This window comes from Chiroxiphia lanceolata, chromosome Z, assembly GCF_009829145.1.
Source record: "Chiroxiphia lanceolata isolate bChiLan1 chromosome Z, bChiLan1.pri, whole genome shotgun sequence".
NCBI lineage: Eukaryota > Metazoa > Chordata > Aves > Passeriformes > Pipridae > Chiroxiphia > Chiroxiphia lanceolata.
The window spans coordinates 8,154,299-8,172,628 of record NC_045671.1 but is presented as its reverse complement, the minus strand read 5'-3'; the positions used below and the strand labels follow the sequence as shown (position 1 = coordinate 8,172,628).

The following is an 18,330-nucleotide window of genomic DNA, read 5'->3' as shown; positions in this document are numbered from 1 at the left end:
GCGGGTAGAAGTCTCAAGGAGTCACACTGACAGGAGGAGCAGGAGTTCCTCTTTCCAGGGGCTCAGTAAGAAGCCCTGTTTGCTGGTTCTTAGTGGGCTGGACTCTTTCCCCGTAAGAAAACACCTTCACTGTGATAATTACCCCCTGAAAAGTGTATTGCTGGTACAAGACCTAGGCAACTTCTGGATGCCATGGGAAATTATGTTCTTCAGGAGAAGCTGTAGAGTGCAGTAGTATCTGGATATGCCAGGGAGTAGAGGCAGTAAGGAGTTAAATGGAAGTTGGGGAGAGAATGCAACTTCGGAGTCTGTGTTCTCCACACAGCCACGCTTTTGTGAGATACATCTTGGCTCTTTTTGAATCACAGTATTAGCTCCTGTTCTACTCAGTGTACTTTTTGTTTCTGGATTTAAAGCATGGCATGTTAGTGCAATTGGATACCCACTGGTGCAGTGGAAATATAGAACAATTACCAAAATGTTTATGTGCAATGAACAGGAGTGTCTTGAGTTCGAGGTGCTAAGCATGGTTGTAGATGAAAGTGTTTGGCATGGCTCCTGTGTAATTAAGAGGATGTACATTGTCTCTTTGTGCATGGGTTATTCTTAGTACATCAGGATTATCGTGAGTATGAGGGCAGGAGGCAGCTACCTTCACAGTTTGCTTGATGCAAAAGCTAGATTTGAGAACTAGCAGCTCAAACTGGAGTTCAGCCGTACCAATGGTTTTGGAAGCTTCAAAAGGAGTCTGTCACAAATTCCCTGAACCCTGCCCCATTATACAGTGCTGGGAGACTAGTTACATCTGAAAAGTCCTTGGAGCAGTTGAAGTAAATGGCCCTAAACTGTACTGTTTATGCTATTTAGTATTAATTTCTGTTCATAGCAATTCTGCGGGGATTTTACATAGTGTAAGAGCGGAATAATTTAAATTTGCTATGTAAAAGTCTCTTATCTCTCCTGCAGACGGGAAATAGTTCACAGCTTCTTGATAGCTTTAAAATTACTGAGGTGGGAAATCCGAGTGAATTACAATTCTCTGTGTAAGCACGGGTGTATGCTCAATGTTGACTATTGCTCTACTTCAAATGTTTGCACATGCTGCAGAAGTGGAAGCATAGAAAACAGAGACAGGGTAGATGCACAACAGCTATCCTGTGATTAGACATAATGCAGTCTTAGTGCTATCCTTTGCATCTGATATGTATTCTACTCGCTGTGCAAACAGAGTGTAACAGATTACAGTCAGAGTGTTGATCTCTCTGGCGTAGGTAAACCACTTGAGTTGTTTTAAGTGACCTCACATCACACTCCAATTAAAAGCTGGTTCTGCAGGCACTTTGCGCAAACTCTTGTGATGGTGTCCAATTTCCAGGTATCACAGATGGTCATTTAACTGAGACTGAAAACATTGCATTGCAGGTAAAGTAGGTACAAGATGAAATTTTACTTCAGTAATTGTAGAGGCAGAGAAGATTTTAAATGGAAGTATATCGACTTTAAAGTAAATTGAAAGCTTTCAAGTTTTGTCAGGTTAGAGCACAGGTTACAGGTAGGTAGAGACTGGCTGCTTTATGGGAAGTATGATGTCTCGTCCAGGAATTATTATCTCGACAGGAAACCCTCTTCAACACTAATGGGCTCCCATTAGTGAGTGAAAATAAAAGGTCTGGAAATAAGGAGAGGGAGACGGTAAGAACAAAAGAAGGTATGTGAAAGACCAGTAAAGTGCAGGCAAACCTAAAATCATGTCCTGAGAGAGCTGCATTTAGCAAGCAGGCTGATCATTATGATTTGTGTCATAGGTACAACTTGTGATTGTACATCACCATGGCCCAGGACTCTGCTGCCTCTTTTGAAGGTCATTACAAGGCTCTGAGGTATCTTGTGTTTGTACAACATGAGCATCCGCTTAGATAGATCTGTATGCAGTAAAATGTGCTGAAGATGTGCCCAGGGGTTAGGCTATATGTAGATGAGCTATTTAAAACGTGAGTTTCATCTAAAGCATCAGAAGCTCTCTCTGAGCTGTGATGCTGGAGGCAGGGACGTAATGAGACTGCTTTAATACAGCTCTAACACACACATTAGGTAGCGGCTGGAAAGACAGTCAATCTTTCAAGGTTTAAGCAGCACTTTCTGGAAGTGCCTTCAATTAACAGCTAATGACAAGCTTTCTTCAGTGATTCCATGGTTATCTTGTATAGCCAGATAATGAGAATGATCACCCAGAGAGAGTTCAATTTATTTACCATTTTTTATTTCATTGGGAGGCTGATGAATATTTGAGCCAGTAGCGTTCCTGATTTGTGCTTCCCTAAGTCAAGTGCCTGAGTTCAGCTTCAATCCATCATTGCTCTGAAGATTTACATTTCAGATAGATTTTTTCCAGCAGCACAGATGTTGCAAACTTTAAATTAATGCACAAAGCTGCCTCTACCCTGCAGAAGATGAAACTATTAGGTAAAGAAAACAATATCTCTTTCTGATGCCTGTCTTCTTAATGATAATGGAATTTAAAATATCTACAAAGGGCTGTTTCAGCTAAATATCTTCTGTCCACCAGTATTTGAAAAGAATAATGAGTTGAAAGTGTTTCTGTGCCCACCTGCAGTGTTAATTGAAAGCTGTGAAGACACGGAGGTAGAATCAGGCTGAGGGGACTATTCTTATAGAAATTTTATGTGAACCATCTCTCCTGTATCTGAATGTGTTGTCTAAGCCATCCTTATTAAGCTAAAAGGCTTCAGTGGTCATGAGAGGTCTTCTTAATGCTTCCCCTTTTATTAGATCTATAGGCAACTCACAAACCAAATTGAAACGCCAGGAGATCCCATTCTTATGTTTTGCTGATCGTCCTCTGGTCTCCATTTTTCTATACACGCTGTGCGCAGCTCCAAACTTAAAACTGAGAAGGTACTTTGGGAGGAAAGTTGTGCAAATTGTTTGCTTTACAAGATCACATATTGCTCTTCTCCTTTTTACTTCCAAGCTGCTTATATGAGTGAGACTCACTGGGAGAAGAAATTGTCAGAAGTGACAGAGTGATAGAGGTGATAGAGGTGACTCTACATTGATCAGGGATGTGTGATGTAACTGAAACATTGTGGATCTCTATCTGAATTACAGCAGTTTGGATGATAACAGAAAAGGAGTAAGTTCCTGAGAAAATTAACTGAGCAAAGAGCATGAAAACATGCACAAGCCAATTCTGGAAAAACAATTTGCTGGAAAAGGAAGATGACAGTGTGAAGAAACAAGCCTGTATACTGAGGCCAACATTTAAAACATGTGGTGAATGGTCTGGCATGTGAGACTGGTGATTTGTTTATGTAATTTTCTGCTTCATATCAAATGCTTGCAGGAAGGGACTGTGTTTCAGGACTGTAATAAAGTGCTGGAACTGCAGCTCCTGACCACTTTTTTCCCCCATCAGTGTAGTTTGGAATGTAATATCGGTGCTAATTGCTTTCTGGTGTGTGCTCTCTAATTCAGTAGAAATGCATTTATGAAGATGCTCTTGTTGCAGGGGATAGAACCCTGGAGGAGGACCCAGGACTCATCTGCTCTTGTGTTGAGCAGCTCCACTCCTCTGGATCTCAGTTTTCCCAAATATAAAACAGGGGATAATGACTCAGACCTCTCTTGCAAAAACACTGTGAAAGATCAAAGGGAAGGTAGAAAATCTGAGACATGGGGAAAAAAACATCACTGCAGGGATCAGGAATGAAGCCAGCTGTGCAGTGTAGCAATAGGGACAAAAAGGCAAACAAAAGTCCAGAGAGATTAAAATGCAGGCAAAAAAACTGTGAAGCCATTCTAGATCAGTAGTATGTTGCCTGGAACATGGTGCATGTTTCTGTTCAGCCATCCTAAAAAGAATACTATGGAATCAGGAAGAGTTCGAGGGTCTGTAGAAAAGAAAAAAAGAAACAGTGAAAATACTGAGATTGTTTCTTCTTGAAACAGCAAATAGGAGGCATGCTGAGAGGAGGAAAGTAATCCAGAAGGTAGAAAGAAACAGATGAGGTGTTAGTAAATACTTGACCTCTTACTCCGAAACAAAAGATACGAAGAACTTAGTGGGACTGATCCCAAAGCTGAGTCAGTGGGGTGAGGGGAAGAGGCTAGGTTGCAAATCCATTCTTACAGCTTATGGACCCACTGGCATAAGACACCATTTAATGGGTAAGGCATATGCAAGGATCTACACCAAAGTAAAAATAAATAAAGAAGGAATAGACATTTCTTTTTTCAGCATCTGTGGAAAGCCTCTGATTACTGGGACTTGAAAAGGAGCTTTCCCAAGTGCCAGGTCATCCCAAAAGAGATTTCATACCTTGTTTGGGATGAATGAGCACAGGTCTTTGGCAAGATCAAGGTAAAGATAGGGGCTGTTGCTCTCATTTGTCACAGTAGTTCCTTTACTCTTACTTCACCGAGTTAAGAAGGCTTTAGAGACTTGGCACATTTCAGGTAAGAGCATAATGGTCCCAGTTCTCTAGGACAGCTCCACATTGTATAATTACAAAATCATCTTTCCTTCTCTGCACTGTGCTCCCCTTTTCCCTACATGACTTGCAGCTTCTGCAAGAAATCACGAACTTGGACTTCTGTTCTTCCCTTGTGCAACCCTGATTCATCTCCAGCATAGGTCCATGCTGATTTACCAAGGGAAAGGTTTTACATGAGTATGTCATTAAAGGCTGTGTTGTAGCACATAGGCTGCAGGGGCTCAAATTAGGCTGCAGTAGCTGTATTTGGGAGCTTGGCGAAATAACCCTGCTATTTTCTTCTAATGTCGCTTCCCTGCAGTTTTAAAAGAGAAAAATGGACTACAAGGAAACCCCAGCATAGCCTGGCACAGCAGCACCAGCATGGCTCTGGGCCATCAGAGCACAGTGCTCTGTGCCACCAGCCTTAGCTGAGTTCTGGTCACAGGTTCCTATACCCTTTCATTGCCAGAAGGCTTCTGGAGCTTCACTCAAAGGTAGCCTGGGAGCACCTGGGGAAGTAAAAAAAAAAAAGGTTAGATGTTGTCCTTCATGTCTGTGAGCCTTGGCAGAGCACAGAGGTACATGACAGCTGTGTCTTCAGTGCTTTTAACCCCGTCTGCCTTTCACTGTCCCTGTTCTGTCTCTTCCTTATCTTCTTGGACCTGTTCTTCTAGGAGCATCATTCAGCTGTTCCTATTTCCTCTCCTGGCTATCCATCGAGTCTGTTTCCTCCATCCCCTTCTCCAGCTGGCTCTAGTCCTGCTGGCAGACCCTGCCTTTCCTCCTTGCTCCTTTCCCCCTGCCAGTCCCCTCCCCTCACCAGCCTCAGCTTCGGACTGTGCTTGCTGAGAGGGGTGTCACTTAGAGGGGAGGGCTCAGGGTGACAAAATGTGTCCCCTGCACCCCATCTCAGCAGAAAAAGAGAAACAAATTTTAAAAAAAATATATACCAATAGATGTATATTTCAAATCAGAGAGAAGTGCCTGGAGTGCAAAATTGCATCCAAAATAGTAGACATTTGGCAAATGAAAAAACTGTAAAAATGTGAAGATTTAGGCAGTCACGCTCAGCAAGCAATGCAGGCAAAACCTTCCATGGCTCTCAGCAGTCTGCCTTCCAGCAAGGCCTTTGGGAGCCTGTTCTGCTTCTATCGGTTCTTTACAGACCCCAGCACAGGGCTTTGGGGCTGGTCCCTGTCTCTACAGCAGAAGGAGCAGCAGTCGGGAGGAAACTGAATAAAGAGCAAGGGCCATCATGCATGTGCCTGAGCCTGTCCCAAGGAATACTGATGGTGCACTCACCTTTCCATCTCTGTTCCCAGCTCAACTGGGTTTGGCTTTCTGTGTGTGCAATGAGCTCCCTCAACCTCCTGTTCCCACCTCATATGGTGCATCCTCCCGTGCTCTGCAATCTGCTGTGGCTCCTCAAAGGGTGCCGGGGACAGATGGCTTGATTTCGGTGAGGAAGGGGCTGTCTTGAAAGGAGAAGTGAGGAAGAAGCTGTCTGACCTGATATCTCTTTCTGGTGCTGTCAACGGGAGGCAAAGGAGACAGGCTGGAGCCGGATGGAGACCAACTCTGTTGCAGCAAGCATGGAAGCAAACAAATTCTTTTAAAATCTTCTGCTGCTGCTGCTAAATAGTGTCTGCTTGCCTTTGTTTTGAAGATCTTCTGCCAAGCCCAGGTTACCTGAAGGTATTCTCTGGTCTTTGCTCAGCCTACTGTGCTACATCAAAGGTAACAGCACTGGATATCTTCAGACCCTCTCAAGGGACGGCCAGGAAAGTGGCTGATTGTTCTGTGTGCTCCTGACTTTTAAACTCAACATGGTAAACCACTAACCAGCCTTGTCACTTCCCATCCACAGCGTTGGGCAGTGCTGGGGAGCTGTGGGACACCTTGCCCAGCCCCAGTGGGCAGCATGGGGCTGGCAGGCCCTCCAGGACCTTTGGAGTGCACAAACTGCAACCCTGCAATAATCAAGGGACTTGGGAGCAAGCTTAGTGAATAGGGAAGATTATAAAAGCCACAACTTCTGGTAATAAAAATGGGTTTGTCTTCAGGGACCCCAATTTTGCACTTTTTTTTCAGGACTGGGAGGGGAGGAAATATCCCTGCCCTTTGGAGACAGAATAATTTATAAGCCACGTTTACAAAAATCAGCGATTTCCCTTTAAGTTGGCTCCTGTGCCTTTGTCTCAGCTTCCCTGATTAGTCACATAATGAGGATATTTCTAATACAAATGTGTCAGGGGAGAAGGGAGCCAAACATCGCTTTATCAGAAGAGAATCTGTATCCCCCCGGATGCTAATTAGTCATGGAGATGCAGGCGTGTGGGGCGGGGTGAGGTGAGCTCTTATTTTAGAAGCCAAGATTATTTGTGCTCTCAGAATTTCTCATACAGGGCTGGAAAGCCATGCCAAGGGAGACACCGCCCTGAGATCTCCCTTGGCTTTCACATCCCTGCCTCTCAGGCATGTTTGCTGTGCTGCTGCTCCTGCTGCTGTTTGCAGGGTTATTTCTGTTGCAAGCTTGGCTAAACAGAAACTCTCTCCTTATAAATATGGAAATCTGATCATGGAGCTCTCCATCTCTTGGGACAAGTTGAAAGCATGGTGCTAAAGAGAAAAGGGCTGCTGAACTCTCAGCTTGGTGGCTTTGTTTTCTCTACTACTACAGAGGAAAAGGTAAGTTTTTAATGCTGGGATCCACCTCTGCTCTATCCAGGCTAAGCTGGTGTCCACTGCTGAGATTTCCACCTGTCTTCGGTTTGGCAGATATGCTTGGTGCATAAGTCTTGAGCAGTTACACATCTTTTGGATTGTGTTGGAAGAGTCTATGTTTTTATATTTGTTAAAAAGCTTTGAATGCCACTGGCTTCCATTATTGTTCCTGAGAAATCTCTTGAATCATAGAACATCTTGAGTTGGAAGGGGCCCACAAGAATCTTTGAGTCCAACTCCTAGATTTGCTCAAGACAACCCCAAAAATCACACCACGTGCCTGAGAGTGTTGTCCAAACACTTCTAGAAACTCTTACAGGCTTGGTTCTGTGAACCCTTCCCTGGAGAGCCTCAGTTCCAGAGTGGTGGGGCCCCCACAGTGCTTCTTTGGGGCTTTGTATCCTGCTTACAGCCTGTTTTCTTTCCTGGGGTTTCTCAGCATCCCTCCTTCCTGGGGTCAGAGATAGCTTTGATCTTGGACAAATGCACAGGTATTTGCTCTTTCCCTAAGCATCCTGATTGCATTTGCTATGCAGCATCCCCAGATCTTCAGCTTCTTTAGAAAGCTGCAATTCCTTGACATTCCCATGCTGGTAACTTTAACTCTTTCCTGAGACCATTTTGGCTGAGTACCTGAAAAGAGATGTGGTGATTCCCTGCTGAAAGTAGTTAAAAGGTGCATCCATGCTCTTGGTTGTGAGTGCAGGCTGAGTACAGTGCAGGTGTACAAACTGAGCTTGTGTAGACAGCAAACACTCTACGCAGGGGAATCTTGGGTTGAAGGAAGTGGACATGGCAAACGTGAAGTAGGTGTGCAATGGAATGGGCATCCTGTGGTTTCAACACAAATCCAGAGGCTGAATAAAAGTTCTGCTGTCTGCACACATCTCACTTTCATTCCAGAAATGCCTGAAGCTGACACTCACTGGGTGACATTGTCCACTGTGCAGGTCTCAGTGTTGACTTGAGACTGCAGTCAGAGAGCCTGCAAAGCCAGACACCCCTGCCCTCTGGAAGAAAGGGGATTTACTAGGTGTAGGAGAGAGGCAGGATGAAAAATTATTGTTGGAGAAGGAGTGAACTGGAGAAGCCATCAAACAGCTCAGAAAAGGATCTGAGAGATTGGATCAAAGGTGCCAGGGGTATTCCAGAAGATAAAAGCAAGACCTCATTCATCTTAGTCGTAGAGGACCTGAACATGTAAAAATCAGCTGCCTTTGAAAAGAAAAAAAAAAGAACATAACAAAACCAAACCAACTGGAAAAGAACAAGTGACCCCAGAGTTATGCCAGTAATTGCTGTGACACTGAACAACTAATTAGAACCCTTGGTCTGTAAAAGCTGTGGATGTCAAGCCGTCCCAGCTTTTCCTGCTATTGTTCTTATAGCCAGAGGCTCTGAAAGCTTAATAACATCACATTTGCCATGCTGAATCCCATCCATGGCCTATGGAAGTGACTGTCTGATCTCCAGGACATTGGTGGGAACTTGCCTCACTGAAACAGGGCTTTCCTACTGTCATTTGTATTCTGCCAGGATGTTTTTTGTCGGAATATATTATTTCTGCAGTATCTAGCAGGACCAACCAACATTTCAGTGTTTCTTTCAGGCAAACTTTAGGCTCGTCTTTCATGTACAGCTGGGACAGCCTAGCTCCATGTGGAGGGGATCTGTAAACCACTTTATATATCCTGATAACCACAGCATTTCGGTAGTGATGGCACCACTTGTCTTGCACTTTCTCAACCAGTTTCTCTGGATGTTGGCGTTGACCGTAGGAAGCACAGTTCCCCTCCACCACATGGTAGAGTATGATAGTCTTCATTTCAGATGGAAAACAGCTCTCCCTTAGAGAATAAACTGTTCCTCTTGGTGAGGCTCCGTTAAAGCCTTCAAGAAGTAAAGATGGGACACGCATCTTAAATAAGCTCTCAACACTACCCAGTGTGCATGAATTCAGTCACTACAAGAACCTGCCATGGTCCCTGACGGACAGCACTAGGGCTCTGCAGGGTACTTCAGTTTTCCATGGGATTCAACTGCAGCATGTAGCCAACTGCCTCTGTCCTCCCAATACACTGTGACCTTTTCTGACACGTTTCTCATTTTTTTTAATAATTTTGAGGGTATCCTACCTCAAGAGCTGAGGTTGAAAGAGCAGTTGTAAAGTTGCATGGGGGTTTTTGTGATTGTGGTTTGGCTAGATGCCAGTTGCTAAACTGACTCTTAGAGTATTTGTGATGCTTTGTTGCTTTAAATACTTGTAGGTCTCACGTTGCATCTCAGAGCTGTGGCTCTGTAGTCAGAGGTAGAAAAGAAAAGGAGTAATGTCTTGACATACAGGGAAGGAAATATTTTGGTATGGAAGCATCCTGAAAACATAACCTCAGTTAATAGCTGGCTTTAAATAGCTATTGCATGCCAACCACTTGGCAAGTGCTGCAGGCAGTGGGGAGTGCAGTGTGGCATTTCTCTAATTTGCAATGTTAATGATCCAATTTAAGTCATGTAAAGTTAGCACAAGATAACAGACTTATAAATTCATGTGATAATAGAGATGGCTTATGTGTGTGAGAAGAGCCTGGAGGGAAATATGGTGTTAAATATACTCTATCGTGATTGAAAGGAAAGGACCATGGGCTGCTTGTGCTGCTGGTTTCTTGGAGGGAAATCTAACAGAAATCATGTAATTACTCCCAGTTTTCCTCATTGTCCCTCAAATGCTTTCCCAGAGTATTTTGGCTACTTACTGAGTTGGTGCTTCCTCTGTTACCGTAGACTCCCAGGTTTAGTCATACATCATCATCTTTAAAAAAGAGAGTTTCTTCCCTGTGCTGCAAATGTCATTTTTGACTAGGAAAACAGATCTCTGAAATGTCTTGTTCCCTTTCCACAGCTTATGCCTTTCTGTTTGCTTCCTTTTGTTCAGCTTGGATGTGGCAGTCGGGCAGAGGCTCCAAGGGAACATTTCAGCACAGGCACTGCTGTACCCACAGGCAGACTGCCACTTCTCTTCTGCCCCCATTTGAAGCAAAGCAATGATCTGAACTCCCAGTTACCTCTCAGTGAGTTGAGCTACTCCAACTGCAGGTGTACACAGTAAAATGTCATTTTAGTGACATTCTTCAGTTTAAGTAATATGACTTGAGATTTTAATCATGCAGCAATATTAACACTGCTGGCCTCTCAATTGCTGAAAAAAATGGTTTCAAACACCAGTTTGTCTTACAATTATAAATTAATCAGGCTCAAAATCTGGATCTTTTAGTGGATACTGCAGGCCTAATTTGTTACTGTTTAATAAGATCTGTTCAGCATTTTCTCAGAGAGGAAAAACAACAATGTTGTAAGTGGTGCATTGGCAGAGCTAGTAGAAAGTCAATAAACAGTTGTTGTTTATTGCTTTGTTGAAACTGAGTCAGTAGCTATCAGAATGTATTTCAGTGCATCAGTCACTGTGTTGCCAAAATGCCATTTATTTTGACTTTGGTACAGGGTGGTAATGCTGAGATGAACAGTTAGTGCTCTGGATCTGGCAGCAGACACACGTTGATGAAGAGTGAAAACCATGTCTTCCTAGGAGCCTTCTGCTCTGGTCACCATGTGATTCTGGAGTTCCTTCAACATTTGAGACTTAGTAAAATGGTTGCTTTCTTCAGCTCACCCAGAGAGAAGTTGAAGGTCAGCCATGGTCCTTGGCAGTGGGTAGGGGAGTTTGGAGATCCTTCCAGGATAGACCTGTGTTATGCCTAAATGAGTCTGGCCTAGAAGCAAGCTCCTCTCCTGTTAAGACAGAGAGGGGAAAGGGACCTGAAAAGATCAGGGATCTTCACAGCTTGCACCAAATCTGGATCTGGCTACCCAAAAACTAGATCAGCTCTATTGACTTTCTGTGTGACAGATCAGTTTCTACCCTGGGTTTGCAACAATTCCACAAATTCATCAGGCAAATACAACTCCTTAGCCTTGCCTCTACAGTTATTTCTACTGGTATTTCCTTGTAATCCTGCTGCAATTTAAGATAATAATTTCTTATTCTGGTCATCAGAGACATGGAAAAAAACCCCTAATTTTTTTCTCTCTGGCAGCTCTTTCTGAATCTGAAGACAGCTATTATATCCCTCCTTAGTCTTACCCTTTCTTCTCAGAACAACAATATTCTTCCAGTGTTCTGGGATGGTTGTAGCTTCTAGATTCAATCTATAGGATTGATGAGGGGATTACATCTCCCTTGAAATGTTGGGCTCCAAACTCCTAAAGCTGAAGCCTGAGGGATTTGGAGAAAAGCATGAGAGGGTCTTTAGTGAGGGTTGCAGGTTCCATTCCTGTACATATAGCCCTGTGATGCTTGCCTTTGTCTTGCCAAACATGCCATTACTGACCATTGTTCATCTATATGGTGGGATCAGATTGATCTCCTATAAATCTGACAGCCTTCAAGCCTCTCCTTTATGCTCTTTTCTTACACAGACAGACTGTGCACACCTTGGTTCCCAGTGGTTTTGTCCCTGGTGGTTTTGTTAGGCACTTTATGTTCATATATATTTCATGTCTATATTGTGGTGATATGTAGGGGCTGCAGAGGTCTCTTGTCCAGAACACTGGGATTTTACAATCCTTTTACATACCTACCTGTGCATGTCAGAGCCCCCTCCACAGAAGCCTGCTGCCTGCGGCCACATTTCTCAGGAATACCTAGCATGGTACAGCTTGAGGCAGAGTGAATCTGCCAACAGCATAGGATTTTCTGTTCCCAGGGCAGAGAGACTGAAGACATAAATATTTATTAGCAGCACAGTGTTCTAGCCCGACAGTCTGAAGTGACTACATGGCAACGATAGAAACTTCTCGGTGACCCAAATGTACCCCCTATATTCAGGGTACGTGAGGTTTCTCACTTGTTTTTCTGCTCACTAAGTCAGTCTCTCATGCACATCCATCTTTCCAAACTCAATGTTTGACGTTGAAAAGAAACAAAGCACTTGGACTTGTCCTTTCTTGTTAGCGTTTGTGTGCAGCATGTGATCCACATGAGCAGCTCCAGAAAGTGGAAGCTAAAAGTGCTTGCTGTAAGCTGTGTGCTCACATGTGTGAGACTTCCAGCATCTTTTAAGTTAGACAGAAGACAGCAAGCACATCATTGGTGGGTACTGCAGAGACAAGGTAGCTGGATGACATTCCTGAGCACTCAGCTCATACTGATTCAACCAATGATAATCAGACCAAAAACCCCTGAACTGTGGAGAAAAGTGATGGGTCAGGCCTTGTATAGTGGTAGAGATTATACAGTGTAGAGATTAGAGGGTAGGGGCAATCATGCCCCTCTGCTTTTATCCAAAAAATGCAGCAGAGCTGCTTTGATGATCACAGAATTTCCCACAGACAGCAGAGTGGAGTACACTTTCTTAGAGCTGTAAAAATGACTGATCTTTAGGATGGGAAGGATGGGCAGATAGAGACTTCTCAGTTTCCAGCTATGTTTTTAAGGGGAAACTGAAGACCACAGAGATTGTGTGTGCCCATTCCCTTCCACGTGCATTGTGGTCCCAGAAGATTGGCAGTGTGGAAAGCAGGACCTTATTAAGCTTGCCAGAAGTGTTGGCCACAAAGGAAGACAAAGGAAGCTGCATTTTCCAAGGTGCCACAAGGGTGGAAGTTTGCACCAAGTGCCCAGCTCCATCATGGTGTAACTGCACACTTTGCCATTTCCCCTCTGTAGTCAGTGTGGGTTACTGGGAGGTGATAAGAGTGAAAGGCTATTGAGCTGGTGCACTGAGGCAGATATTATATCTCTAAAGTACTGCAAAAAGGAAAGCAGTGATTTGAAAGAGAAAAAAAAAAGCCTGCTAAGCATGCCATCTTCTTTAAACCCAGATTTTAAAATGTTTTCAGCTTCTCTCTGTGCCCCTGCATACTGGCGATTCACAGCACTCCTGCCCCATAGAGGTTCCCTGGAAATAATATCTAATTCAGAAATGGCTCATGGTACACACCCTGTAGGACATGGCTGCTCCCAGCAGGAGGGCAGTTTTCAAGGTCCATTGTGTCAAGCCTATAGAAACAAACAAACTAGTGAGAAAACTCCCCACCGTTCGAATACTGTGATTGTCCTTGCCCAATTAAGCTGTGAGCATGTGAGGAAAAAAACTTTGATTAAACTCTGGCCCCAGCCAAATGTTCATGCAGTGCCCTGACTGAATGTATTTTTTCCTTAGGAATGAAGACATAAGGAGGCCTCAGGAACAAAAAAATCCCTTAAATATATTAAATACCCATAGCCATCTAGAGCCCCTGCAGCCATTTGCCTTTTGATTGGGAGTGTTGTGTTCTCCCCAGCGAGCAAAAAGAAATCACATCATCTGTCCTGGGACCAGTCACACTGTGTAGCTGAGATTTTGGCATCGGGGTCAGAGCTCAGTGCATTGGTCTAGGGAGGCTTGTGAGAAAGAACGAAACTGCCAAGTGAATTCCAATAGCAAAAGCCTGTGGTGAGTCTCAGTGTGCTGACAGGGATTCACAAGCAAAAGGCTAATCAGTCAAGTAAACATTTCTCTGGGTGGATAAGCTACAGAGAGGGAACTGCACCCATTCAGTATGCACAGAAGCGGAGCATGTGTGTGCAAAGAGACAGCTCCAGCCGAGCTGCTGTGGGAATGCTGCTGTTTTCACAGTGGGCACTGTTACTATGGAGTCCTCTGTGTGGCTGCAGAACATGTATGGAGTGATGGATGGGAAATACGGCAGTGCCTTGCCACTCCTGGGCCAGGAATAGATGCCTGCCGGCACTGGGCGTGCTGTGCCTTGTCCAGCTTGGTTTCCTCTCTAATCCATATTACTTTGTGGAGGAAATGGGCCTGGACTGTGCTTTGTGATCCCTGTGTGCAAGTCCTGGGTCTGTTGTGCAGCTGTAACGTGTTTCCCAGCATGTCTGCTGTCAAGATGCTATGCTGCTAGGGCTGAAAAACATTATTCCAAACCTTGGGGAAGAATTCTTATTGTTGAATCATGTTGTTATGGAGTCCACTGCTGTGTCCTTCTTCATTCCCACCTCCAGTGTCAGAGGCAGGGGTGCAAACCACCAGCTGCCAGGCCTCCTCTGTAATCAGTAGGGAGAGGGAAACACATCTGCAAGGATGAATTTGTCTCCTTTTAGGATAAGTATATCACACTTCGAAAATCATCCTAGTTTTCTCTGGAGGCCTAGGAAGTCTTTTCTGTTTTTTAGTCTAGAGCCCACTTGAGATTGCTCCAGCTGAGTCCTCTGGTCCGAATCTTCAAAGGCATCTCAGAACATTTCTCCATTCCCTCTCTTCATGCAAATGGATGTCTAATGTCACAGTCAGGTTACCTGCAAAGGAAAAGCTACTGTCAGCACATCAGCTTGCCACAAAAAATAAGGGCTGGTTTTGATTTAGAGTTTAAGCATAATTTTAACAATGTGAATCTGAGCTAGTCCAGGTGGCCAGGACCCCTTCTCTGCCCTGTGGACTTCTGGCTGTGAGCTCAGCTGACTATGCTGTACTGCACCAGCACAGGAGACAGTAAGTGACCATCACAGTGTGTCCTTTATTGTAATGTGTCTACTCTCATGCCTTCCTGCAGCCAGCAGACTCGGGCTCCAAGGACTTGTGTTCAGTAGCACTACAAAGCATTCAGCTCTTGGAGTCATGATCCTTAGAAACATCTGTATCCTGCCTTTTCCTGTGCTGTCTGAGAAAAGATTCTCCTCCAAGAAGCCTGGACTTGAGTGGTGCCACTAAGCATCTTACACATCTTGGAGAGGTTCTAGTATGTCTGACATGTCCCTTGTATTATTTGGCCATTCCCATGTGTGGAAGCCCAGAAGGTAAGGGGACTAATGTGTTATGTCTCAAACACTTATAGATGGATGGCTGTGGAGCCAAGCAAGGATTGTTGGTAGTAACAGCCAAGGATTGTTAGTAATAACACACTGTGAGAACGAGCAGGATGTGGCTGGAAAGGGGCCATACGGAGGTAGGGCAGCACTTTTCCAGGACAAACATCCTTGTTCTGGCTCCTGGAGATAAGCACAGCATAGCACAAGCGCAGGCAAAGGCTGTAGGGGGATATCAAGACCACCAAAGACCCCTGAAGCCTCCCACCCATTTCCTGAAAGGTCTGGAAGAACAGACTATGCATGATAACTAATTTGGAGAGGAAGTCAGAAACTTACCTCCAGGGCAGGGTAAAGTTATCCATAAACAGGTCCCCCCACAAAGCCTGTGTGCAAGTGCACCCCAGGACCCTGGACACCCCATCAGCTGGATCAGCACTGGAACCAGGACTGGTGATCTTTCTTTCTCTCTTTCTTCCTTTCTTTTTCCCTCCCCCTCTTTAATTCATCTCTGTCTCTTTCTCTCATTGCTTTCACCTCACCCTTTATCCAAAACCCACTGCCAAGTGCTTACTGGAGGTCAGGAATTCACATACCAGTTTCCATGCTGAGCGTTTAATTTACTGATTGAACTTTGTAAGATTTTGTGGGCCCTCTTGATTTTTGTCATTCCTTTCAACCACGAGTATCTGTGGATCTTGGGTGCTGTCAGGCTTGGTGCTATGACCACTTCCCTGGGGAGCCTGTTCCAGCGCCCATTCCCCCTCTGAGTGAAAAACTTTTTCCTGGTATCCAACCTAAACCTCCCCTGACACAGCTTCCTGTCATTCCCTCAGGTCCTGTTCCTGGTCATGAGAGTAAAGAGATCCATACTTGCCCCCCTGCTTCCCCTTGTTTGCAGCTGCTGCTTGTTAACTGCCACTTGATATCTCATGCTTGTGGAATATAAGGACTAGCTGATCCCAATTCACCTTCTCACCCCACTCAGGATTATTTTGGTTATTTTGACATCTCTCAGAGCCCTCATCCTCATTGTCTCTCCTTGGCTGAAGAGTTCTGGCCTGTCTAACTGGTCGTCTGATGGAACCTGTCATCCCAGATCTCTTCCTTGAGTGTCCATAGATAGCTACAGCTCATCATTTTCATTTATAAAGTTGGGATTGTTTCTAAGTACCACTTGTAGCTTCATTTAATTTCAGCTGCTGCATTTTTGCCATTTTGTCACTTAGTGTGGTTATTAAAGTAGGATTTTTAAACTGAAATGCATGTGATTCTATGATTTATGTCTAATTCCAGTTCTCCTGGAATCTGGCTTTTCGGTTTGCGATCTGTTCTTACTGTTTGAATTAGTCATTAAGCTGCTGCATAAGAGGAATAGTGCAGCAGTGACTGCATTAGAGGAAAGCAGAAGAAGTTGTATATGGTTCAGCCTTGTCACTGAATGCAAGGTCTTGTAAGACCCCTCCATTTTAAGTACTGTCAAAATCTACTGGGTAGTGCGAAGGAAATTCAGTTCACCAGTTTGGAATAGTGTTTTCTAGTATTTGATTTATGATGCCTTATTCCATTCCTTACAAGGTGATGGTTTATTCAGATTTGGCCTAATGTTGAATGTTTGTTTTGCATGTGCAGCTCTACCTATTATAAACTCAAATTTACATACACATATATGTTCATGTTCAATTTAATTTCTAGCTTCTAGATGGGAATAAGGGAATGTGTTTGAAAGCCAATTTTGATTTTCACCATAGTGCTAAGTAGAGATAGTTCCAACAGGTTTGCAGTTTGCTATGAAAGGACTTCTTCAAATATTTTTAGCAGTGGTAGAACTGCCTGAATTGATAGTTTGTCTCTCTCTGAGTTCTTTGATGTGCTCTACCACAGAGTTCAACAGACGTTGTCTACCAGTAGGCATGATGGAACAGACTCTATGTTTGGGCAGATCTGTTTTTTGGGGGGGGATTTCAGTGACAGTGAAAGATGCTGTGCTGACAGATATTGAAATCTTTCCAGTCAGCCACAAATTAGGTCCCAAGAGGGACTGGAAATTGAATTCTCCTCCTTATACAGTCTTCATTACTTGTGAGCTGGACTTTTACACAGATCTGGTCTCAAACTTTTTAGTTTTAAGCTTGAGTTTGACCAGTCCACTTGGAATTCAGCTGAAACTGTAAATGTGTTTCATACAACACCCCAGGGAGTCATCACATGAAAATTAGTTGGGAGTACTGCCAACCAGGCTGGATTTGAACTGGTGACCCACCATCCACATTATATTCCCAGTATCATCCGTCATGTAAGTCTGATGTTGAAACCTGGCATTTCCAGAGGTACTTATAGCATACTAAATGTGCTTCCAGAGTTCTGTGTTTTGCCCCTGGGTTTCAGCCATTAAAACACTGGCATGTTCTCTGCTCCCTTTGAATGTGAATGGGGGTGGACTTGCCTAACAACCAGTTAAAGAAGAGACTGCAGAACTTTTAGCTAAGCCATTCTGTTTTGTTTCCTTTTCTTTCTTAACAGGATCCAACAGCTGCAGCAATTTCGGACAGAGATTGTGATACGAGAGAGGGAGAGACTGTAGCCATGAACTATAAGCCATCCCCACTTCAAGTGAAATTAGGTAAGTCTTTGCTGATGGAGACTGAAAAGGCTGAATCCAAGGTCTGAAATACAGTGAGGTGCCTGTGTGATCATATGCAGATCTCCACGCATGTAGCTGAACATGCCAAGGTGGCTCAAACAGCTGACAGAGCAGTTTTATCATTGTGATTCTGCTGGTGAGGGAACTGACCTACAAACATGTAGAGACCCTGCATCTGGGGATGTGGTGGAGGAAGGAAGCTGTGCCTTGACAGAAAGGCATAACTTTTTTAAACCTACAGTTTTTTTATCAAGCTAAGATCAAGGATTGGCCAGATAAAGAATGAAGGTAATATAGAGAGACTGTAAAAAGAAGAGAAGGCAGAATAGTTGCAAACAAAAGGGAAAGGATCACAGAGTCCACACACTACCAGGAAAAGACAGAGCTGTGTTACCGTGAGATGGAGAGCTTTTAGGTCTGTAAAGTTCTCATACAAATACTCATGCTCTTTCTGAGCAATATTTTGGAAGTTCTGGAAGCAGAATCATCCAGTTAGCACAATACTCTGCTTCCTTGCAAGGCTAATGCTTACAAGAGGACAACAATCTAGACATGGTTGTCCTGCCTCCAAAACCTAAGCCACTGTTCTGCTACACAGCCTCAAGAACCTG

At 44.1% G+C, this 18,330-nt stretch overlaps 1 protein-coding gene across 5 annotated transcripts in view; it reads left to right on the top strand.

Moving 5' to 3' along the window:
• The window catches only part of FAM219A (family with sequence similarity 219 member A), a 95,370-nt gene that overhangs the window by 35,570 nt on the left and 41,470 nt on the right, over positions 1 to 18,330 (top strand). For 3 of the 5 annotated variants that reach the window (XM_032674769.1, XM_032674768.1, XM_032674767.1), the window contains exon 2: positions 17,599 to 17,698. In XM_032674769.1, coding sequence (XP_032530660.1) covers positions 17,599 to 17,698 — 100 coding nt within the window. Of the gene's footprint in view, positions 1 to 6,982; positions 7,185 to 17,598; positions 17,699 to 18,330 lie in introns of those variants that run through there. The other 2 variants (XM_032674766.1, XM_032674765.1) reach the window with 2 other exon arrangements.